Raw genomic sequence first — 25,637 nt, 5'->3', positions numbered from 1 at the left:
GGGGGCTGGGATGATCTGGAAGCCTGCCTTCCCAGGTTCTTAGTTAATCATATCTTTTATAGAGAGGAGCTTTTGAACAAAAGGGTGACCATTTATCCAGGGTATTCCTAGGAAGAGATGACTTAAAACGGAGTTTGGGTTTTAGAGAGCTTCGCCAGTCGCTCCAGCTCTGGAGTTCCGCACACAGTAGGAACTCTATTTTGTGGAATGGTTGAATCCTTCTCCCATATGTGTGGCTAGTCTTTCTTCTTGGATTCAAAGGCCCTGTGGGGAGGGTCCCAGTTGTGCCTGTCCAAGGACACCGTAGTTGGGTAGACTTCGGAAAATGTTTGTTGAAAACTGGATGAGTGAGTGGGTGGGGGTGGGTGGGGGTGGGTGGGGGAGGAGGTGTTGTTGCGGGGAGGCCACACCTGGCTGCCAAGACTTTCTAGGGTTTACGGGGCGCTGTCCCGGTTCGCCCTGGCGCCTCTGCGTGGGCCCTCTCGGCCCTTCTCCCCTTGGCCTCCGCATCTCCCAGAGCAGGCTGGAGGGAGGGGCCATGTGGCCGGGAAGGGGTCCCGCAGCCCCGAGGGCCCGCGTCTCGCGGGCGGCGCCCACTCCCTCCGAGGCTGGGGGCAGGACGTGCGGCCCCCGGGCCGGCTGGAGCCTCTCCCCTGCGACCTGCCCCCGCAGCCCTCTACCTGCCTCCCCGGCCGCCCCTTCGCAGTCCGGGGCCCGGTGCGCCCCGCGGGCACGTGGCCCGCCGCTCCTGGGGGCCCCGCCGCCGCCTCCGGGGCCAGCTCGTGGCGGCGGGGCGGGCCCGAGCGCCCCCCCGGCTCCGGGGCCGGTCCCCCGGGCGCGGCCGGGCCGCCGCCCCCGCCCCCCCCCTCCCCGGGGGCCGGGCCGGGCTCCCGGGAGGCGGGGACTCGCCCAGTGGCAGCGGCGTCCGGGCCGGCGGCGGGCGCAGGGCGGCTTCCTGCAGGCGGCGCCGGGGCGAGCCGTTGCCCGCTGCCGCCGCCGCCGCCGCCGCCGCCGCCGGGGCGCGGGGACCGCGGCGCTCGGGCCGCGTCGGTGCCTCCCGAGCGCGCTGCGCGGCCGTCGCTGCTGCCCGCGCTCGTGCCGCCGCCGCCGCCGCCGCCGCCGCTGCCGCCGGTTACGCCAGCCCCGCCGCCGCCCGCTCCGATTCTGCGCATAGGCAGCCCCCAAGCCTGTCATTCTGCAAAAACACAGTTTACTCAACACACCACACACACGCGCGCACTCACACGCGCACCCTGGCCCCCTCGCGCACACGCACGGAGAGCGCGAGCGAGCGGACGCGCACACCCGGCGAGCCAAGTTCCGCAGCCTGGCATGGCTTCTGGGGACCTTTACGAGGTACGGGGACGCGGGGGCGCGGCCGGCCCCAGCCCGCGGGCGGCGGCGGGCGGCGGGCGGCGGGCGCCGGGGGCCGGGCCGGGCCGGGGCCGGACGCGAGCCGGAGTTGCCGAGCCCGCGGCGGCGGCGGCGGCGGCCGGAGGGGGGCGGGGGCCAGGCGCGCCTCCCGCCCGCCGCCCGCCCTCCCCGGCGCCCGCGCCCGCTCCCTCTTTCTCTTTCTCTCGCACACACACACTCTCTCACTCCATCTACTTTGCGGCCTTGGGGGGGAAGGAGGAAGCCGGGCGGAGCCGGGCGGGGGAGGTAGCGGTCCCGGGGAGGTGTTTCTCGCCCGACGAGCCGCCGCGAGTGCAGAAAGTACAGGTAAAAGTCGGCGCCGGCCGTGCCGGGATTGCGGGGGGGCCGCGCGGCGGCCCGCGGGGGTGCTGGGAGGGGGTGCGCGGCCCGGGCTGGGCCGGGGGCGCGGGAGGGGCGGGGGCGGGTGAGGGGAGCGGAGCCCAGCCCTGGCGAGGCGGGGTCCGGGCCCGGGGGGGCCTGCTGAGGGGGTGGCTGGGCGGGGACTCGGGGACATTGGCCAAACTGCTCCTCGGGGCCGCGGCCCCCTCCCCTCCCCCACTTGCTGCCCCCTCCCGTCCCCCCACTTGCTGCTTCCCTCCCTCCCCCCCACCTGCTGCCCCTCCCCTCCCCCCACCTGCTGCCCCTCCCCGCCCCGGCTGGGAAGCCCTCCCGGCCAGGGCGTGGGGGCGGGCCTTGCGGGTGCCGTGCTCACTGAGGGCGAGAGGGGGCGCTGCATTGGGTCCTCCGTGGGAGGGAAGAGAACGTGGAAGGCGAAGGTGGGTGGTCACACGTAGCTGGAGGACATGGAGTGTGGGCCCGGCTCCCACCCAGCACTCCTCCGCACCCTCAGTGGATACCCTCCTCCAGGTCCACACAGGTAGTGGCTAGCATCGGGTACTTTGAAAGCTTCTCGAAAGTAGTCAAAGAAGACGTTAATCTGGCATCTCTCAGACTGTGGAGAAATAGTCATGGCCTCTGGGGGCTAGGTTGTAGCTAGCTGTGGACACAACTCTAGCTGCTTTTGGATTCAGGACAAGTGGACAAATCACGAAACAACCCCCACTCGTTGGGGAGAATGCCCCCAGACAGTGTTGGCCCGCAGGAGAAGGCTCAGCATAAGGACGCTAGGAGACGAGCCATCCTCAACCAGAAGGCCTGCTGTTCCACGAAACCAGCGTCAGCGGTCAGCCTGGACCAGGACTCCCGGAACATAAGTCGTTAACACCAGCCTTGGTGCTCAAGGCTCTGGGCTAGGTTGAAATGAGCACCTGAAAGCATGGAGTTAACCTTCTAGGTGAGAGAATGTAGGGGTGATTCACCCACAACAGACTGGAGGGGTGATTCACCCACCATGAACTTTTTTCTGTGGGCCCTCAGGGCAGCCGAAGCTTTTCCAGTTAGTGGATTTGCTGGCTGGTGTGAGAAAAGAAGAATGGAGAACGGGCAAGCTAGCATCCCGGCTTCCTGTATGACCAGGGTCTTGTGGATGCTTCCGGAGTTGGTGGGGCTCAGTCACGGGCCAGTCGTCACTCGGGTAGGTCAGAGGAGTGATCTTAGCACCTCTTGAAAGAATGAAGCAAGTTGACGTCTTCTCAACCCTGCTGCCGTTCTCATCACAGTACTAAAAAAAGGAAGATGACATTGGAGAGAAACCTGGTGAAGAACTTTGTCGGATTGTGGCCAGTGGGTCACCCAAGCGCTTTGGTCTGTTTCAAGATGGTGGAACCATTTCTGAAACCCTAAGTTGAAGCAAAGTAAAATGGGAGGTTTGATTGTGCTTCTCCAAGAGTAATACCACTTGGCCAAAAGTAGGCCTTGTTCCAGGGCAAAAGCTCATCTCTGGCAGCATGGAATTTTCTATCCATTGATAGTGAGTCAACTTAGAGCTGCCGACCTTGCCTGGGTGAAACGTTGCATCCTGAAGGCATTAAGAGGATGTATTAGGAGCTGCAGAATTTTGCCATTTGAAGTTTGGAACTTACGAACCTTCTGGGGATAATTTCTTGTTTAATGTTCACCTGGAACTCTCTTCCTAAACATGGGTAATTATAGTTGCCACATGAGTCTGTTAAGAGGCGAGTGTTCACACCAGCCTTGGAACTATCTTAACCACCTCAGAGTTCTTAATGAAATTCAATAAATAAGACAATAATAATAATTAATTCTGTGATAGTGGGTAATGTACTAGATGTAAAATAGTGTTCCCATGGCTGATTATTTGCATAGTCATTACTAAAAGGGCTAAATTGTATTATGAGAATATAACCAACGCCTGTGTCTACATTGCATAACATACACTGAGGGATTTAATTGGTTGTCCGAATTTGACTTTAAAAACAATTTAAAAGTGCTAACTGTACATTAGCATCTATATTTCTAACTGTAAAATTGTGTGTGTAAACAAACAGAATGGTAATTTAAGGACAAATCCCAGAATGTCCAGCACATTGACCTTGAAAGAAAAAAATGAAAACTGATCTCTTTCTCAATTATGGTATTACATTAATTAAAGACTGTACTCAAGTGTATATAAAATGGTTTTTTATAACCTCTAACCAAGGAACCACATTTTGAGTGGCCTGAGAACTATCACATTTCTAACTGGTAAATTTCACCTAATGTGGCTACTGACGTTATCCTTGATGGTTCATGGTGAGGATGAGATTTCGATTGTAGAGATTCCTCATCATCTTTTTGGTGCTTCAGACAATTAAATTGTAAAGAATAAACCTTCCCCGAGTAGCATTTTTAAAGGAATAGGTGATGATTTTAAACACACCAGACAATGGCAATAGTGAGTAATAGCACTCTTCAATCATAATGAAGAAATACGGAGTCAAGCTCAGTTTCCAGAATTTTGGATCTTAGTAGATCGTTCTGCTTTGCTCCTTCAATAGTAGAGTCCTCCTCGTCTTCTGATGTACTACAGCCATCACCTATAGGAAGGTGATCGCAGATATTGGTTGATCTTCTTGGAGTCAAGTATCTGGATACATAATGAAGTTCCTCATGCAGACGCTCTGATCTCCATTCTGCTAACCATAAAGGTCATGGAGTGGCAGTGTGAGCCAGGTCTGGCCTCTCTGTGCATCTTGCCTTACCTCCACAGTAGTAAAGACAATAGACACAAATACCTTTAGATGTTGCATGTGATCACTGGTTTATCGTTGATCCAGTGCTTTCTAGTACCCTGTGTCCATTCTGCTGCACTCCTGACTTCATTTATCTGGCTCCATCAGGCATTAGAGTGTGAAACCCCAAAATTCTAGTCAGTCACTCCCTAGGACTTTTGGGTATCAGGAAGAAAAATCAGTGGAATAAGGAGTCCAATTCTCTGTCCATCTCTGTTTCTAGCTCCTTGCACATTCAAATACTTGTTGGCCGAAGCCCACCTTGGGAGCAAAGCAGGCAGCCTTGAGTGATAGGCTTCCAGACCAGGAAGCTGCCATCCTAGAGGAAATCAGAGCAGTAAATTTCTTGTAAATAACCAGGAAGACTAATAGGGAACTTAATGTCTCTTCAAAGACAAACATTTTGGGACCTTAGCAGGTGTACATCCCTAGCCCTTTGTGTCTCAACCGCCCATGAAACCCCTAGACAGCGCACCAGCCTGGGACTCTGTTGTCCCCTCCTGGCCTGAGCCAGGAGCTCTGTCCTCTCTCTCGCTGTATCTCTAAATAAAAGCCTCTGCCCTGCTCTCCTGAAAAGAAAGAAAAAAAATTACTTGTTGGCTGAATCAGTGAACAGAAGACTTGTATGCGAAGTACCTTGGATGACCTGTTATCGTTGTGTTGAGTATTACCCTTTGTTCTCCTTTATTCTCCGGCTTGTGGTCTCTCAGTGGTGGCAACACCATGTGTAGGGGGGGCTCTCAGTTCTCCCGGAAGTATGAGTGAGTCCCTTTACAGAGAGCCAGATTGTTATTCATTAGAAGGACTGAATGCATCTAAGTTTCCACAGTGTGGCTTTTCATGTGTCTGTTAGGTAGTATTTTATATCCCCTCCCTTGTGATTAGTTGACATTTTAGGGGAGGTCTCCATTTTATTATTAAAAATGTTCAAAAAGAATGCTATATGCCTATAGAGAAAGTTAGCCAGTGGCCAAGTTGAAATTTATGGAGATGGACTTGACGGTGATAGTTCCTTGTGTGTGTGTATCAATATCCAGTTTATTTATGCACCCCAAAGTTCTATCTTAAAAGGATGAAATGTGCCATATGTCTTTTTTTTAATCAAGAACAATTTTTATTAAGACCACTATTAGTAAAAGTTTATAGTCTTTTTAAATATCCCAGAATCTACTATGAGGAGCAAGTGCATGGGAATAAACACCAAAGCATAACAGTATATAATGCTCTGGTAAGTCTGTGGAACAAATTTTCATTTGTCTCATTAAATCCATCTTTTCTCTAATTTAGGCAACAGAGCAAAATATAACATTTGCCTTATGAGTGGTTCATAAGATGGGAATGGCTGTGCTTCTGAATTTTGTTCATGTCACCTTCTACACACACTCCGTAATACTTAGGTATCCTGGTTTTATTCCCAAAGAGGTCACCAGCTAATGGTTTCAATTTCGTAAGAAATAGATACAGAAACCTTGTCCTTATAACTAGTCCTGTCATTAACAGAAGCATGACTTATTCAAACGCTTGATGGGCTACAGCAAAATAGCATATTATGAGTTAATTAAAATAGAGAAAAATAAAGTCAGATCCTTCCAAGCATAAACATATATTTTAAATTTTATAGTAAACAAATACACTAAGTGAAGAATCCCATGTATCTAAATAAGATAATGCTGAACATACCTTATAAATGAATTTTACATATGATCTCTTTTGCAAACATGGTTGTGAAAATTTAGTTACAGACCCTTAAAAACTCCCCCTTTAATATACACCTCCTTGTGACACTGGTCAAGACAATTTGGTGCACTAAGGCAGCAGTCCAGGAAGTTAACCTCTCCCACTTTCTTCCTTAGTTTGAAGTTTTAGTGTCAAAATGAGGTCTTAAAATAATCCTTTCACAAAAATAAGGCAGCTTCCTGCTGTAAAAACATCAGTTCTCTGTCCAAAGTTATGTTCTTCTGTTCTCATCTGCTGTTAGCACCCAGCAGCCTAGCGACACCGACATGCAGCTCGCTGGCTGTCCAGGTATGGTTTACAGCCTAAATGCATAACACTGCCAAGTAAGAGCTCCACTGTTGTTTCACATGCCTCAATGTGCTGGGCTAGTCCTAGTGTTTTCTGCACATCGTCTCGGCAGATCTTGGAGAGGCAGTACTGCAACTCCTCATCACAGTCGTTCTTGCCTTTGCCGCCTGTCTCGTAGCACCTGTCGTGCTGGTTGCAGCACTTTGTCAGGGAAGGGATGCCGATGTTAAGATGAACACCGAACAGTGGAGAGCCACATCCATTCGGTGGGGAGAGTTTATAACCATAACGTGGGAAAGGCTTAGATCTGCCACTGCACTTAAACTGGCACAGCCCGTCCTCGCCCCCCAGGAGATCCAAGGCGGCGTTCAGGTACGTGTCCATCTTGTGCACGCCGTTCCGGATGGTGTTCAGGGTGGCCCTCCAGTCGGTGGTCTGCGCCTGATCCTGGCACGTGAGGGACGCGGTCAGGAGGAGGAGTTGGGGGAGGGCGAGCGCGGGCTGCTGGAGGAAGGCCATCCGCGCAGGCCCGGGCTGCGTGGGGACTCACGGGTCCCTGGAGCCGCTCGATGGGCGCGCCCCCCTGGAGACCGCCATATGTCTTTCACTGGGGTTGATATGCACACATGTATCCATTTGTATCTAATATGTACATGTGTTTGTGATTGTGTGTATGTTGTGTATATAAATTAGAAAACACTTCTTTCACTTAATGCCAAATAAAACATATCAATAATAGGTTAATTTCAATTTTGTTGAGAGAAATTTACTTTAGTTAAAAATTGACTCTGCCGCAGTGATCAACACAGGCATTTCCACTACAGCATTATATATACATATATATACACGTTCTGCAAAATCATGCACTGAAAGTGAAACAGGACTTAAGGGAAAAACAGTGTTGAGGCAGACTGCTGAAAACCTATGGAACTCTGCAGCCCAAAACAGGAAACAGAAACAAATCTAATAAAAACACAGCTTGGTTAAATCTCCACCTAGCTCATGTTTGCCCTAAACAGGTCAAATTTGTCTTTGACAGCCTTCAGATTGGACTTGCGTTTCTTCCTCTCTGTGTTGCAGAGGGCATTTGCTTCTTACAGAGAGCCTCATCCGAGTTACATCTAGCCCAGAGAATAGCCCTCTTCATCCATCTGTGTAGAGAGAAATGTTTCGTAGCTTCTTCATCTGTAACTTGCTGTTTCGCTGGGCAGGTTCACATGTTGGGAAGCATATTGGTTCTTGAAGCCATGATCAGCCACTCTTCATATTAAAGGAAGGCACCTGAATTCATTTCCAGCTTTGTTCTAAGGTCTTACGTCGTGAAGTCTTTCTCTTTCCTTGTGAGAGCACTGTCCAATATTTGCTTCAAAATGTTAACAAATGAGGAAAAATCACGTAAGAATCAACACAGCTTCTTTTACTGACATCATTGCCCTGTTTCCCAGTCATGCCTGAGGTACTTCCTGTCAAATACATATAGTAGCAGAATAGACGGTCAGTGGTATAACTTCCTGAATCTCCGTACCAGTATTTGAAGAGGCTAATATCTTTAAAGAAAATATGTCAGTTGAGTTGATTCCTTGGCACATAGTAGGCACTTGATGAATATTGAATGGGTATATGATTCTCTTACCTTTTGAACATTAAATTGTCTGCCGTGGGTAGATACCAGCTTATTTTCAAATACAGTTTGATGTCAAATCAGTCCTCATTTCACAAGATCATTTCTTAAGGGGCTCAAGTTGTCCTTGAAAAGAGTTTGTATAGCTCTTTGCAACCTGACCCGTTGTTAAGGAATGGTTCAGCCATGGTAATTATCAAAGATCTTAAGTACTGGAGACATAACGTTTAGATTCCAAACAGAGAGGTTCTTCTGCATCTCTTGGATGGTGAAGAGAGGTATAGATGTAGCTGAATTCATAGGAGTATCATTCACTGGTTCATTTCTCTTTAGTGGAACACCAGATATATGTCAGGCACTAGGGAAACAATGAGATTGTGCCCGCTACAAGCCTCTGGTCTAGTGGGAGATATAGTTGAGAAACTTGGCAGTTTACAGTGTAGTTGGAAAAGTGTTAGTACAGGGAGCTTGGGTTCTCTAGGAGCATGGAGGATCCAGCCATGCGGGAATGACAGAAGGCTTCCCAGAGGAGGTGATGGCTACTGAGAAGTTTATGTTAAGAAATAAATGAGCATGATCAGATTTTTAGGACTTCTTTAGAATATTTATATTTTCTGTTCTTAAGAGCAATTTATGTTTTTTGTTGCATCTTTAAAAAATGTAAGCATAAAGAAAAATAAAAATTATAATACTTAAGATAACTGTTATACATTTAGCACATACCCAATGTTCAATAAATACTGATATCTGATTTAATTAAAAATGTTAACTTTTTTGTTGTAGATAGAAATGTAAGAATGAAATTGTTTTCTATACATATTTATGTAGCTATAGAAACCAAATTGGAACATTGGGTGCATACTGATTTATAACCCATTTTATTTTCATGTGTGCATGTATATATATGTGTGTATATATATATATATATATATACACATGTGTGTATATATATATAAAATATAAATATAACAATTTTCTCAGAGCTTGAAATTTTCTATATCATGATTTTTAACGACAAGGTGATTTTCATTTGAATAGATGCACCATTTTTTCTTTAATCCTCTGTTGTTAGACATCTAGATTGTTTCTGTTAGAAACCACTATAAATATTGCTCTTAGTAATTTCCATGAACATAATTATTTGTATGTGTAGCTTATTGTTTTCCTCAGGACAAATTCTGAGAAGTGAAATTGCCGGCTTGAAGAATGTGAACATTTTTAACGCTATTGGTACATAATCTGAGATTGCCTTGAGAAATGGACACTGGATTAGATTAGAGAAAGACTGGGAAGCAGGGTGACCAGTTAATATGCTGTTGCAGCAATTGAAACAAACAACATCGGTGACCTGAAGTAAGGGAGGGGTAGCAGAGATGGAGAGAAATGGATGGATTTGAAAGATTTAAAGAATCGACAATTTGGTGTGTCAGGCAGTATTATGTTTGGCTGCACATAATAGAAAATATACAATAATGGAGGCTTAAACAAGATTGATTTACCTCCATGAAATAAGCCTGGAGTGAGGCAGTTCAAGTTTGGTGTCATGCTCCATGAAGTTCTCAGGGTATCAGGCTCCTTCTGTCTCTTTCATCTTCAGCTGTGCCTTCTGTCCTCAAGGTCACAGCTAGGTGTAAGGTGGCCATGGAGCTCTAGCCATCTTTTTCGTAAGAAGATGGAGGAAACCAGAAGGAGGGAAGGGAAAAAGTCGAGTCCTCCTCTACGAACAGCTATCTGGAAGTTCTGTAAGATTCTCCTTTCATCTCATGGGCCTGAACGTAGTTATGTGGAACACCCATGTGCAAAGGAGACTGCAAAATGCATTTTCTTCATCTTGTTCCCTCCCCTTGCCTGATCAAATAAAACTTGATCGATGGTATGTAGGAATTAAGGCAAAGGCAGGAGTGGAAGAATAGCTTTTTGGTTTTTGTTTTGGTCTTTTAGATGGTGGAAGCCGACAGGAAATATCCCAGCAAGAAGCACTGATTAAAGGCAGTAGGGGCAGCGGGAAGGACAGTGAGTTATACAGTCACGGGTACCCAGGGATAGATGTCCGTAGCAGTAGGTCATGCGAGCTTGAAGGTCTCCAGCAGTCCCGGGCATGGAGATAGAAAGTGGGGATCAGTGTAGAGATTATGATTAAAGCCAAAGGACAGTGTGTAAACATGAGGATCCAATGATGGGGTACTGGAGAAAACAGACGTTTAAAGGATGGAAGAAGGGAAAGAAGGTCAGATTTACAAAGACTAGCAAGAGAGGTAGCAGGATAAACAAAAGGCTTTGCAGTTATGGACGGCCATGGGAAGTTGCATTTCGAAGCAGAAGGTATGGTCATCAGGGTCCTTTGGATTTAGTAACCAGTTAGGTCATTGGTAACCTTAGGGGGCATCTATGCCATAGAGTATGCTGGTGGATGGTGGAGAGCTTGATTACATTGTGATGATGAGTGTGGGATGTGGGGAGTGGATGTGGGGGCATCTTCATGGGCAAAAATTTAAGAATCGTGGGAGTGATAAGAGAAAGTAAACGGGATACCCAGAGGTGGAGAGGACAGTGAATCAGCCATCTCCATTCCCCAGTTCTACACATACGCTGAGCTGTAGACTTTGGGTTGTTGGACTTAACATCCTTTGACGCAGCAACTTCCATAAACCCTACAAATCCTTTTTCTGCTGACGCATGACAGCTGGAGTGGACATCTTCAGTAACTGGAGCTGGAAGAAGAAAGAAGAACGTGTATAATATAGTCATATAGAACATTTCTAAATAAAATTTGGCCAAGGAAATGATCTTGCTCAGTTGAGGACAAGGAGATAAAGTTCTTCATTAGGGGTTTGTCATACAAGCATTTCTCTGAGAGGAGACGTAGGGTGGACAGAACACCACAGTGTTGAGTTCTATTGAGAAATGAATGTGATGGTGTTTTATGTGTCACTGTACACATAAGATACTGTGGCTGGTCCAGTCATTCAATCTGACACTAATCTAGGTATATGGCTGGGAGGGTATTTGGTAGATGTGATTGAAGTCCATAATCAGTTGACTTTAGGTAAGGGAGATTATTCTAGATAATCTTGGTGATGCTGATTCAGTCAGTTGAAAGGCCTTATGACTAGAACTGAGGCTTACCTGAAGAACAAGACATTCCATGTGTGCATAGCAGCTTCAGCCTGGAAGAGTTGCAGCCTGTCCTGGAATGATCTGCCCTGTGGACTTCGGACTTGCCTAGCCAGCCCCACGACCCAGTTCCTTGCAATAAGTCACTTCATGTATTTATCCTAGTGGTTCTGCTTCTCTGGCTGAACCCTGATTGATACAGCCAGGATTCTCATCCACACTCCACCGTTTGATAACCCTGTGCAGCCAGATGTGTCCGACTCTTCTGGAACCTTGGTGGCCTCTGCTGTGAAATGAGATCTTTTCTGTTTTTGAAATCTCTTCTCTGGTTGAGTCTGTTGTTTCTTCAAATAAACACCTGACTTGTTAGTGGCTGTCATCTTGGTTGCATGCATGTGTGAAGAGGGGCCAGCTCCGGGAACCCTGCCATGCCTTGGTGTTATGTCACTCTGGAGCTGTTCTGTGGAGCCATGCTTAGATGGTGGGTCCAAGTGGTGCTGGACCTCTAGAGCAGGCCTCTACTGGGTCTGAAATTCACCTCTGCTTGAGTCTGCCTTCTGTCCTGGTCACTGAGTAAATGCTGGGGGTTGTGGAGTAGCTCCTTCTGGTCCAGTCCTCTTTTCTCGTTTCTTCTTCCAGCTCACTGTCTTCCTCTGACATTGCCCAGTTGACCTTAAGCAGTAGGGAGAAGCTGCTGCCTCCAAAGGTCACATCATTCCAGTGAAAGGACCATCATTTGGGCAGGTCTTATAAATGATAGGTTCCCGGGAAGCCTTGCAAGGCCATTGATTGGGCATTTAATGTTCTGCTTTCTCTTATTATAAAGGGCACTGCACCCAAATTTTTCTCTCTTGACTCCAGTCACCCCATCTCTCCCAAATCCCCCAGCACTGATCATCACCATGTTGCTTTATAAATGACTTAGAGAAGGGCGTTCATGGAGACTAGGGACGCACCTTCAGGACAGGGGCTGTGCCACACCCTGTCATGCCAGCAGTTCCCCTACCAAGGGCCACCAACCTGTTCTCAGGGTCTTGATCAGGGAATTTTCCTCTTTGGTTTTCATTTCTTTGTCTTCTAGTCCAGTGTTTTAAAAATTATGTCTCTAGGGGCTTTACTGACAAGTCATAGAGCTGACAGAGATTCTGGATTTGAATTTTATTTAAAAATGGTCATTTAAAAAATAATTCCTCAATCAAGTTTTTATTGTATGCCAACCATGGGCCTAGAATGATGCTAGGTGCTGGGGCAGCAGCCATGAATCCTTTAAACTTGTTCAGAATGTGGTAACTAAAAAAACCTAATGCCCACATCTAGTTCTCTACCACAGTCTGAACACACTGGGAGCGTCCAGGATGTTAAAAGGGGGCAGCCAAGTCAACTCCTCATTTTTTTTGTGAGCCGACCTCATAGTACAGCATTTCCTGCCATCTCTGGGCATATATTTGAACTTTTGGTAAATGCAGTGTTTTAGCAACGTGGTAGGTCTACAATATTCTTTTATCAAATTCAAGGCTGTTCATATCTCCTCACAAAAACTGTGCAGATAAATAAGCCTATAACAACACAGTGTGCCCCGCTCAATCAAATGCCACTCAAGGTTCAGGCGATGGCGGTTGGTGAGTGTCCTGGAGGTGGTGTGATAATCAGTGTGTCAGACTAACTGAATGTCTAACATTTTATCTCCTTATCTTGTATAAAAGGTGGTGGTGGTGGTGGTGGGGTTACTGTAAGTTCCAGGTCCTTCTGCCCTGACCTAAATTTGAGAGAAGGCATGGGAGCAGTTGTCATAGGTTAGAGGTTCAACCACAAAGCAAACATTTCCTTTGTCTCCCCTTTCTGACCTGAGGAGGAGTTAGCATGGAGAATACCCCGACACTGCAAAACAAGACGATAAAACCAGACCCGAACTGATACCACTTGCAACTACTCTTCCTAGCAAATCGAAGGTGGTTTCCTTATTTACATGCAAACCAAAGGCAGAAAAAAAATCACTGGATCTGTTACAGGAAGACAGCTGATGTCTCAGCCTCATTAAAAGTTTTTGCTGTTGATCCAAGTAGGCTGTATTGCTCTCCTGACTTACCTGAGGGTTGAGAGAGCATCATGAGTTAAACTTATAGAAGACATCTACACTAAGGAATTATTGCGCATACCTGATTTTGAGTGTGAGGTTTCCTGGAACCATTTGCTTGGGGCAAAAAAGCGTTGCATTGCCGAGCTCCAGCGTTTTCTGCTAGGCTCTAAGCGGTCTGAGGGCAGGACCATGTCTGTGTTAATCATGGTGGTATTCCTGACTCAAGGCACTTTGCTGGCTGCACAGTGGCTTTTCAATAAATACTGGTTGAGTGAATGAAAATGTTTGAAACCTGGGTTCTAGGCCACCTTGGCCTCCTCTTGAGTGACCTGAGTGAGCTTTTGCTGATTCCCCATAGGGTGTTACCCTCTCCCTTTTCTAAGAAGATTCCTTTGGATCTTTGAAATTCGATTTTCCATTTGGCCCTCCACCAGCTCTTGTATCGATGTATTAGGTAACAAAAGTCCCTTAAAGCTAATTGAAACATTCAGGCCATTGTCCCTCATTACGAGTGATGGCTGGGTTGAGAGTAGCCATTCTCTGTTAGGTCCTGCATGTGACAGAGTCCCTTTCACACTGACACACACAAAGACCCCCCTATGTTGTGTGGCTGCCTCTGCCATTTGCAGCTCTGCCTTGTCACTCTGGGCTCAGTGACGTGGCCCCATTTGATGTGCGCTGTTCGCTTTAGGGTGGGTTGCCTGGAACCAGGCTCTGAAGTGGAGAATTGCATCCAGATGGTTTGCTGAAGTATGCCCTTGGGAGGCACATGGTGGGGCTGACCTGCAGGGAGTTACCCCCCCACCCCCCAGGCTCAGATGATCCTATGGAAGGTCTTGGCACTGGGATGACCCTTCTGGAATGTTCCAACTCGAGACCAGCAGACTGCCCCCTCATATCCCTGCATCTGCCAGTCGTTGCTGATAGGCTGCCCCGTGGCAGTGGGGAGTTTATTCTTGGGCAGGGCAGTTCCCTTTAAGGACGCATCTGGGAGCCTTTAGCAGCAGAGGTATTTGTGGAACCTGAAGGGCTGTGCACACTGACCCTGAAAAGGGGACCTGGGTGCCGTCAGTTCTGTCGTTCGCCGATGGGTGAGTGCCTCTGCGCTGATCCTCCAGAATACATCTGTGTCTGTGTCATCTTGCTTGTGTATTAAGTTTCTGGTGCTTTCCTTGAAGACGTCCTTTGTCCTTCACCAGCTTCTTGGGGCAGCGGGGGTCTTAGGTGCTGACAGACTGGCCACAGGTCAGGATGGTTCTGTGTTCCCCTTGTCCCCCTGCCCCAGTGTGTAGCACAGGATCCATGCAGGGAAATATTTCAGAGGCCATCATTTCTGTCTGGGCTTCACCCCTTATTCTTGAGACATTTTCCTCCACTGGTTCTCCCAGTCCTCAGCTGCCTCTAGTCCTCATCCTCCGCTGCCTGTCCCTTAAACTGTGGAGCCTCTTTGGTTTTGACCCACCTGTCATGCCATGGTGACTGAATGGATGAGTTCCACGTCTCTGACACTTGCCTGGATTATTTTCCTGAGCTCCAGGGCTATCCATCTGACTCGACTTGGGCTCCCTAAGCTCAAAATATCCAAAGTTGAGCTTATGACCTTCCTGTGTGAAATGTGCTTTCCCTCCTGTGCCCCTATTCTTAGGACTATCTCCATCCACCTCTTTCTTAGCTAGAAATGTGGCCTCCGTGGTTTTGTGCAGATGCCACCCACGTTCTGCTGAACCAGCATCCTGCAGATTTGCCTTTTCTATTCACTCTCCCCACTTTCATTCAGGAGAAAACTCCCCTTGCTTGGGTCACTTCCAGACCTCTTAACCGATATCTTTGTATCTAGTCCCGTTTTTTTCCCCTTACTGTACTCACAGGGATCTTTAAAAAAACACCAGTTCATCATGTATCATGTCATTTATCATGACGAGAAACCTCTAAGTGGTGTACAAGTTCTTTGTGATTTGACCCCTTCTCACCTCCTACTAGTTCTCTGCCGACAGCATGGTCTTCCGAGAGATCTGCCCTCTGGCTGCCGGATTTCTCCTCCTGCTCTTTAATCACACCCTTCCAGGTGACTGGGACACTTCCCATTGCCTGTCCTGCCACATTTTTGCTTGCTTGCTTAATTCCTCTTGTCCTTCACCCCTCTGTTTAGATGTTGCTTGTGCAAAACTTCCCCAACTCATCCAAGTTTCCTTTGGCTCCCGTAGAACACTTCTTCTCTCATTGTCGTGCTCACTTTAATATGTTGTCATTTATTATTTTCTAAATCTCCCCCCTGGGTTGTATGTTTTGTGAGGGCAAGGATTCTCCCTGTCTTGTTCCACCTTTAGCACCTAGCACAGTGCAGGATGTGAAATAATCTGCTTAATGAAAGAATGTATTCAGGGATTTCATTTATCCCAAGGTAGAAATTGTCTCAGGTATCTTTTCTGTCTGTTTTGTATGAAGCTCGAAGGCACTTCCGAGCTTTCAGTTTTCCTAAGGGCATATAACACTTCGATCTCCTTTGTATGTGTGTACTGATCAATTGATCAGTGGACATTGGTTTCTTAGAAGCAAAACTCACTGACAGCGTCAGGCTTTGTATTATCAACAAAGCTCATGTGGTTTTATATTCAAAGGATTGCCGAGTGTTGAAGCTGGATGGGAGTTTTGAAGTCACCTGCTTGGTCTTAAACTGACATCTCCAACAAGCAATCAAAAACGAGGGCCTCGTTTAGTCAGTTGAAGGAGACAAATGCTGAGATGCTGAAACTGGCATTTGGCCTTCCCTGAAATCTGAGTGTGTCATGCATGAGACAGAGATGAAATCTTCCTGGACTATTCTAGAGGGTTGCCTTGAAAATCTTGATGCCATTATTGCTTTCTTATGCAAGACTTAGTGAAAGGCCAGTGAGGCTCAGCACAGCCTTGAGTCTTGCTTAATCCTTTTGTTGATGAAGAATGGGGTCAGGACCTGCCTTACCAACTGACATCACAGGCCTTGACATTATGGGTGACACTTGATAACTAACTTTTTCCTGGGATTCCAAACTCATGTGTGAACTGTTGGAAGTCAGATCAAGTAATGAAATCCAAAGCTCCAGTTGCAATAAAAAGTGAATGGGTAAAATTTTAGTGTCTTGATATTTACAGTGCAGTATATGCTTATCTGTGTTGCCATCTAAAACCACCTTCACTTTGACACACATGGAGACCTGTGCAACAGACTTTGGTGAAAGTCTTACAGATAACAGAAAGAGGGAGGGAGCCACTCAGCATATGCCTTTTGGTATGCAAAAACATAAGGACCTTCTTCATATGATAGACCTGTGTGCCAGATGCTGTCTAAATCATTCACCTGCAACACCTCATGTCCTTCCTGGGGCCCTAGTATCTTCCGTGTTGTGTGAATCAGAAACTGAGGCTCACAGCCACCAGAAGGCAGAACCGTGATTTAAAGTTGGTCATCTGAGGTACCGCTCCTCATTTCTTGGTAAATTATAAAAAGCCCATCATTTCTCTTCTATTTACCCTTTTGTTTCTAGTGATAGGCTTACGGTAGCTCTCTTGTACCTGCGTGTTACACAGAATCCCAGGTATAAGTTGGTGAGTGTTGTACTAAGCAAGGAAACCTTCCCACTTCTCCATGCTTATAGCATGAAAACATAATGGTGTATGTTGTCTTCTTCAAGAAAGGGAAGTTGCGCCAGCCTGCATGTTGGCATGGACAGGAGTTCCTGTGAAATGAGTTGATTGGGATGGAAAATTCTCCATTCAGTCCATCTGAGTAGATGTTTGTCTGAGTAGATGCTTTAAGCCGTGCTGTCTTGGAAATGGTGATGGCTATGCCCACCTGGTGGTTGTGATGGGGGAATCAGCTTCCACAGTCATGGTGTTGGTCTGTCTCTACTCGGGCTTTAGCGTTGAGGAGAAAACTGGTGTTGAGGGCAGTTGGTAATGTTTCTTGGTCAGTCTCATTTCATCCTTTCTGTGTATTTATGAGCCTCAGTGCATTTTAACATGTGGTCCTTTTTTTTTTTTTTTTTTTGGTTGGCATAGTGTTTGCATCCCTTTGCAGTTGGAATTGGCAGCATAGTGTTTTTGAAACTCTTTACTACCATTCACTGTACTTACAGTTTGATGCCTGGTGGTTGGTAGTGCCTGGTTATATGGATTTGTGCTTAAAACAGCGAGGTGTCCTGCGGATGAGGCAAAGAATCTCAGATTCTAGCAAATGGGTCTGCGCACTGGCTTTTAAAAAAATAACAGCATGCATGTTACTAATCTTTATTAGAAGTAAGGTAAGATGTACAAATAAGTAGAAGCATTTATACCAATACTTAAATACAAAGAACCAGAAACGGGTATATATATATATATTACTACTTTTTCCCATCTGCATGACAAACTGTAAAGTCCTGACAGTATCGTATTATTATACTTTCTATAAGAAAATTGGCTTGAATAAAGAGGAAAACTGAGATTTAATTTATCTATTCACCCAAACACACATAATTTCTTTCTTTCTGTTGAGTGTAGCTCAGAGTCTTAGAGGTTGGAATATCTTAGGTGTCATTAATCTAATTCCTTACTCAACACCTACGTCCTTCCTCTTTGATCACCCAGTTCCTCCTCGGAAACTTTCCGAGAAAACAGGGCACTCTCTCTTGAAGAGCAGTGTCTTCCTTCTTGGCCTGGTGTGCCAGCTGTTGGAATAGGCCTTGTTATCATGAGCCAAAGTCTGCTTTCTTGTGCAGTTTCCTCCTGGTAAGAGCAGGGGGTTGAGTCACCAAGAACGATCAGTTTCATTTCCTAGCCCTCCATTGCCCCTGCTGCCTAGTTCAAGCCGCTCCTGTCTCCCATCCAGAAGAAACAATAGCCTCTAAATTGGACTCCCAACACTTCTTCTCTCCTACTCTCTATTCTCATACTGTATCCAAAGTGATTGTTTAAAAAGGTAATTCTGAGCATGTCTACTTTTTTCCAAAGTCTTCAATAGCTGCCTTTCACTCATGGACAAAGTCCCAAATACTTAATGTGATCTAATACCTGCCTATCTTTCCAGGCTTAGCTAAGCCCACTCTCCCTTTTCTTCTCTGTGTGGATGACACTTGCCGCCTCTTTGCAATCTGTCCAAATGTTCTTTGCTGCAGGACCTTTGCTCATGCTGTTTTGTGTGCCTGGAAGACCCGTGGGCCTGTCTGGTCTCCTCCTTCCTCTATATCAGCTCCAAATGATTCAGCAAGGGTACCTTCCCTGACCCCCAGACCAGGGCGACCTCCCCGTTATGTATTCTGTGAGCATCCTGTGCTTTTCCTCTACAGCACTGGTCCTGTTTCAGTCAGTTATCTTTGTACTTATTTAAGGACTGTCTTTTTGAAGGCAGGGTCACCTCTGGTTCAGTGATGTATCTCCAGCACCTAGAGCATTAAGAGGTGCTTGTGGAAGTTTTTCCAATATTCCAGGAAGCTCTGGGCCACTAGAAATTAAGACTGCTTTCTCTTCCATCCTAAGCATCCCTGTCCTTTTTTCCTGCTCTTATCGGGTATGTTTCCCAATCCTTCACCCTTGTTTCTGTTCTCTAATGGATATCTCTAGCGTATTCAACTCGCTGCTTTAAATGTATCACCTGGAATAATTCTTGGTTTCATAAGCAAAAGTCACATCTCATAATTTTGACACTGAACTTTTTATTAATTTAGTCTCAGGGAAAACAAGAACCTGAATTGCAGAATAAATATTTAAAAAAATAACATGAACGAAAACAGTAGTCTTAGAACTTCTGGGCAATGGGTGAAGTGGTGCTTAGAGGAATATTTATAACTGTAAATACATACATTAAAAATAAAAAAGGATAACTCAGCATTCATCTCAAAGTGTAGAAAAAGAACAACAAAATGAATTAAAGGAAACCCTAAAGAAGGAATAAAAGCAAAATAAAGCAAAAACATTAACAAAGTAGAAAAGAGAAAAATAGGCCAAGTGTGTTAAAGATTGTATTAGCTTTTTTTGAGGTTGAAATTTTATATATATATTTACTTATTGTGGTAAAATATATAATATAAAGTTTGCCATTTTAACCATTTTTAAGTATACAGTTAAGGGGTGTTTGGTATTTTCACAATGTTATGCAACCATCACCACTATCTTATTCCAGAACATTTTCCCAAGAGGAAACCCCATACCCATTAGGTAGTCATTCCTCACATCCCCAGCCCATGGCAACCACTAATCTGTTTTCTCTTTTTATGGATTTGTGTATTTTGGGTATTTCATATAAATGGAGTCAAACAATATATGGCCTTTTTTATATGCATTTTTTTTTTAACCATAGTGTTTTCAAGGTTCATTCACGTCATGGCATGTTGTGGGAATTTCATTCCTTTTTATGGCTGAATAATACTGTGTAGCACTGTATAGCTACCACATTTTGTTTATCCATTTACCAGTTGATGGACAAGGGCTGTTGTGAATAATGCTGCTGTGAACTTGGCTAGCAAGTCTCTGTTTGAGTTCTTGTTTTCAGTTCTTTGGGGTATATACCCAAGAATGCAATTGCTGGTTTATATTATAATACTGTGTTTACTTTTTTGAGAATCTTCTGAACTGTTTTCCACCTCCATGCTGTTTTACATTCTCGCCAGAATGTATTGAGAGTTCCAATTTCTCTGCATCTTCAGTAACACTTGCTACTTTATATTTTTAAAGAATGTTGTTGCCATCTTAGTAGTTAAGAAATGGTATGTCATTGTAGTGTTAATTTACATTTCCTTAAATGACTAACATTGTTGAACATCTTTTCATGTCCTTATTGGCATATTGTTTTTGGAGAAATGTCTGTTAAGTGCTTTCCTATTTTCGAATTGGGTTGTCTTCTTGTTGCTGAGTTGTAGGAGTTCTTTATGTATCCTGGATATTAAGCTCTTGTCAGGTACATTGAAAATATTTTCACATTCTGTGGTTTATCTTTTCACTCTCTTGATAGTGTCCTTTGATATGCACCAAAGTTGTACTTTTAATGAAGTATCCATTCTTTCTTTCGTTGCCTGTGGTTTTGGTATCATATTTAGTGTAAAACTTCTGCTACTATGTTGAATGGAAGTGGAGAAAGCAGGCATCGTTATCTTGTTCCTGCCTTAGGAGAAAAGTTTTCAATCTTTCACCATTGAATGTGGTGTTGACTTTGGATTTTCATAAATGCTCTTTATCATGTTGAGAAAGTTTCCTGTTCTGGTTTTCTGAACATTTTTATTACGAAAGCGTGCTGGATCTTATCAAATGCCTTCTCTGTGTCGGTTGAGATGATCACATTTTTTTCTTCATTGTATTAATGTAGTGTATTATACTTACTTATTTTTGTATGTCGAACCACCCTTTCAGGCCTGTGATATATTCTACTTAGTCATGGTGTATGATCCTTTTAATATGCTGCTGAATTTGGTTTGCTAGTATTTTGTTAAATATTTTTACATTTATGTTCATGAGAGATACCGACTTGTAGTTTTTTTGTAATGCTTTGTCTGGCTTTGATAACAGGGTGATGTTGGCATCACAGTATGAATTAGGAAGTACTTCCTTCTCTGCAATTTTTTTTTGGAGTTTGTGGATTGGTGTCAATTATTCTTTAAATATTTGGTAGATTTTATCAGTGAGACCATCTGGTTCTGGTCTTTTTTTTGATGGGTAATTTTTTTTTAAATCACTGATTCAATCTCCTTACTTGTTAGAGGTCTGTGCAGGTTTTCTATTTATTCTAGAGTCAGTTTTGGGTAGTTGGTTTTGGGTAGTTTGTTTATCTCTAGAAATTTTTCAGTTTTATGTAGGTTATCCAATTTGTTGTGTAGGTTTCCAGCAAATTGAATAATCTGTATAAACAGTGCTATTTGTTCATAACATTCTCCTAAAATTCTTTTTATTTCTGTAGTCTGTAGTAATGTCCTCTTTAATTTCTGATTTTAGCACTTTGAGTCTTCTCTTTTTGAAGCTAGTCTAGCTAAAGATTTGTCAATATTGTTGACCTTATCAGAACCAACTTTTGATTTGTTGATTTTCTTAATTGTTTTTCAATCTCAACTCTAATTTTTATTTTTCCTTCTTTCTGCTAGCTTTGGATTTAGTTTGTTCTTTTTATAGTTCCCTGAGGTATACAGTTAGGTTATTGTTTTGTGATCTTTATTCTTTTTTTAATCTAAGTATTTATAGCTATACATTTCCTTCTGAACACTGTTTTCACTCCATCCTGTAAGTTTTGATATGTTTTGTTTTTGTTTTCATTTGTCTTAAAATATTTTCTAATTTCCCCTGTGTTGTTTTTCTTTGACCCACTGGTTGTTTAAGAGAGTGCTGTTTAATTTTCACGTATTTATGAGTTTTCCAGTTTTCCTTCTATTATTGATTTCTAATTTAATTGCACTGTAGTCAGAAAATTACTTTATGTGATTTCAGTCTTTTAAAACTTATGAAAACTTGTTTTGTGGCCTTCATGTGGTCTATCCTAGAGAACATACCATGTGCACATAAGAAGAATGTATATTCTGCTGCTGTTTAGCATTCTGTATACATGTTAGGTATAATTGGTTGACAGCGTTCTTCAAATCATCTGTTCCCTTATTAATCTGTCATAGTGTTCTGTTAATTATTGAATATGGGGTAATGAAGTCTCCAACGATTGTAGAACTGGATATTTTCCCCTTCCAATCTGTCAGTATTTGCTCCATATATTTTTGGGGCTATGTTGTTAAGTGCGTGCACATATGTTTATAATTATTATAACTTCTTGGTGGACTGAACCGTGTTGGCATTTTTAAAAAGTCATTTTGTTATTTGGTTGGGTCATGTGAGTTTTGAAGTCTGTTAAAACCTCCTATATTTATTTTCACACAATCAGTTCCTGTAATGTATCCAGAGCCTGTTGTAGCACATTCTCTTCCTTTGGCTTTCTAACCTGAATGTGTGTATTATAATGATTTTTGTTAAACTTGCATCTTGCCACTTTTTAGCCTATTGAAGTTATTTTGAAAATCTGATTGGGTGTTCTCTCCAGTTTGTGTGGGCTTTTTATTTCTGGGCTTTAACATAGGTAGCATAGGTAAGTGTATATTGGGCAATTGAGTATCAAGCATGCAATAGGACAAATTAAAACATCACAAAGCTTGCTGCGTTGGGATTCAGGTATTTTTCTTGAATAAATGCTCCCCAAACTGCTGCAAGCCTTTGGTTAATTCCCAGAGTTCTAAGAAAGTTCTGACAATATTTGCCAGTTTTCTTACTGCTTTTATGGAAGAGACAATTTCTGGAGGTTCTTAGTTCGCTTTTTTTTTAAACTGATGCTTTCTTTGTGATACTGACATTTTAGTTGTATTCTAAATGATACAGAAGATTTTGTCCAGTGGTGTGTTGCTTTTAAGATACTGTATGTCTGTATCATTTTCCTTATATATCACTTGAGGAAATGAGATTGGTGTGAAGGACTTGCTTGTTGTAGTGTTTCCATGTTGTCATTGGTAAATCGTTCCACACTTACATATAGGCCTATAAACTGACCTTTAAAAAAATCCATTTTAGGATGTTTACCAAGAATTCACAGAAAGCTCTTTAGTTAGCAGTATGTACATCAGGAACATCTGGGTATGTTTCTTTGTTCTGCATGCAATGTACATTTTTCAGGGTTAAAAACAAAACTGCCAGCCATACTTTTACAATTTTCCTTTATAAGATCATTTTCAGGTCCTTAGATTATAATAAATTTGGGTCTGGAGGTTTGAAATCAGCTACAGTAATAGCTGCTTATAGGTCTTCTTTTCAACTATCTTAATTCAGGTCCTTCTCCTTGCTGTATGTTTTCTTAATAAACTCATTTAAAAAATCAGATTTTAAAGCAATACATATCATCAAAAATTTTAAAAATAAAAAAACAGAAAACAAGATGACTCACAATTCTTTTATTTAGCAGTGTCCACTGTTAACACAGCCATGTATCCTTTTAATCTTTTTCTATTTACGTAAGAAATATCCAAATGCATATGTAATGACTATGTAATACAAAATTTATTACATTTATTAATACATTTATTAAATTTTACTTTTATATGCAATAGTTAAGTTTTCTAGGTTTCTTGATACAGATCCTAAGTGTGTTACTGGGTAGTTTAAATTTTTGTTGCTTTTGTGAAGAGGCTTTTACACATAATTATTATTGTTTAGGTGTTACAAAAGCATTTTTTAAATATTTATTTTTAACTATTCACCTTCTGAATTCTTACCGATCTTTTTCATTCAGTTTCTTTTTGGAATTTTACGTGCTCAGAGAATCCTTATATTATCTTACCTGTTGTTTCTATCAGTTATACACATTTATTTTTCTACTGTTATTTTATTAGCCAGAATTTTTAAAAAAGTACTAAGTGATAGTGTGAAAACCAGGATTCGTGCCTTGTTTCCTGGTGTTATTTAATAAACCTGCCCTTTGTTTCATCATTAATTAGGGCAGTGGCTATTGATAAAAGGTGAATAGTATTTTTCCTGTTACTTTAAGTTCTACACCTTGTTTACTATTTCTTTTCCTTTTTAACAAGGAATAAGTGTTGCATTTTAGTAAGTGGTTTGTGATACTGTGGTGATCATGTACTTTTCCTCCTTATCAGAAACTTGGTGTAACTTTGTGGCTGATTTCCTAAGGCTAACTTGCCATATTTTGAAATAAGCGCACTTGATAATGATGCATTTTTATTTTAATATTTTGCTAAGTTCAGCCAGCTGTTATGCGTGTTTAAAATTTTGGTATTGATACTCATAAATGTGGTTGGTCATTGGTTTTCTTTTGTATGAATACTAAGTCAAATTTTTAACATCAAAATAATGCTGATTTCATGACAGTAATTGATTAACCTCTTATTGTTTCCCCATCTTCAGGAATAGTTTATACAACATGTCAATTAAGCTTTCTCTTGAGTGCTTTTTTTAAACTAAATAAGTTGATTATGGTATTTTCTACATCTGGAATATTTTTTTGAGATAACTTTTGACAGCATTTTCAATGGCTGTTGATTTTTTTTATCTCCTCTTCTTGAGTAATTTTTGGCGATTTATATTTAGTAAGAACACCATTAATATTATGCCTACTTTAATGTTTATCTGAAGAGGTACAAATAGTTTTCTCTTATATTTTCAGAATATCCCTTTCATATATTTGGTTGTAGCTTTGTGCTTTTCCTCTTTTCCCTGCTTGTCAGGTTGCCAGCAGTGTGTCTCTTATATTGAATATTTTTCATAAAATCAACTTTTAGCTTTGCTTTCTCACTTCTCTGTTTTCTGCTTTGTATCAATCAGTTTCTGATTTATCATCATTCTTTCCTTAATCTTTTTACTTTTTCTTTTAACTATGAAGTGTAATATGCAAACAGAAATGAGCACAATGCCTGTGTATAGTTAAATAATGCTTGTGCTCTTGCTGAGTGTACTAACCACATCATTTAAAAAATAGAGCATCTTTTTTAGCCCTTCGCCTACTCCTTTCTCATGTGTGTCCACCCCTCTCTCCAAGAGGTAACTACTCTTCTGAATTTATGGTTAACTATTTCCTTCACTTTCTTTATAGTTTCACAGCATATTTATGGATTCCCCAAATTTTACATCGCTAGATTTTTCCTGGTTTTGAACTTTATGGAACTGGAATCAAATTGTATGAATTCTTCTATGTCTTGCATTTTGCCCTGTGTTTGTGTTTTGCTCTTGAGATTTATCCATTTTAACGTGGCTCATTTTTTTGCTGGAGTGAAGTGTTTTTTTAATGAGAATATATACATTTCTATGTATAAATACATAGAAATATTAAAAATACAAAATACAGCATATAATATAGAAATATAAAGTATTCAGATGTATGGAATTCATTTATCTGTTATGTTGTGGATGGATATTTGGAATGGTTTTGGTTTCTTGTTCTGGTTTCAGGCATTGCTATTACAAACACACACAGTGTTGCTATGAATACTTTTTTGTAGCCATATCCTCGCACGTACATGCCAAAGATCGTCTATGTCAAATACTTAGATGTGGAATTCTTGGGACCTAGTGTACTTATATATTTAACTTTACTAGATACTACTAAATCCATCAAATTATTTCCAAACTATTTGTTTTCTTTAGGCTTACTTTGTTCTTAATTTTCTAGCTATTTGAATTGAATGCTTATTTTCACATTTGGTATTTGAAAATGGAAAACATAGCTATGAATTTTTTACATATGGTTATAACTACAGAAGTTTTATTATATAGT

General features: G+C 43.0%; 1 protein-coding gene and 1 pseudogene across 1 annotated transcript in view; one reads left to right on the top strand and one right to left on the bottom strand.

The window, feature by feature from the left end:
- Nucleotides 1-1,037: 1,037 nt before the first annotated feature.
- CDYL2 (chromodomain Y like 2) overlaps nt 1,038-25,637 on the top strand; it is a 162,254-nt gene continuing 137,654 nt past the window's right edge. Inside the window, exon 1 of the mRNA XM_036993858.2 lies at nt 1,038-1,356. Within this exon, the coding sequence (XP_036849753.1) occupies nt 1,333-1,356 (24 nt within the window). The 5' untranslated portion in view covers nt 1,038-1,332. The remainder of the gene's footprint in view (nt 1,357-25,637) is intronic.
- Nucleotides 3,110-8,904, bottom strand: LOC108387961 (group XIIA secretory phospholipase A2 pseudogene; annotated as a pseudogene).

The sequence above is a fragment of the Manis javanica genome, chromosome 17 (genome assembly GCF_040802235.1).
Source record: "Manis javanica isolate MJ-LG chromosome 17, MJ_LKY, whole genome shotgun sequence".
In the NCBI taxonomy this organism is placed as follows: domain Eukaryota; kingdom Metazoa; phylum Chordata; class Mammalia; order Pholidota; family Manidae; genus Manis; species Manis javanica.
The sequence above is the reverse complement of the archived record's forward strand: the minus strand, read 5'-3'. Positions and strand labels throughout refer to the sequence as shown.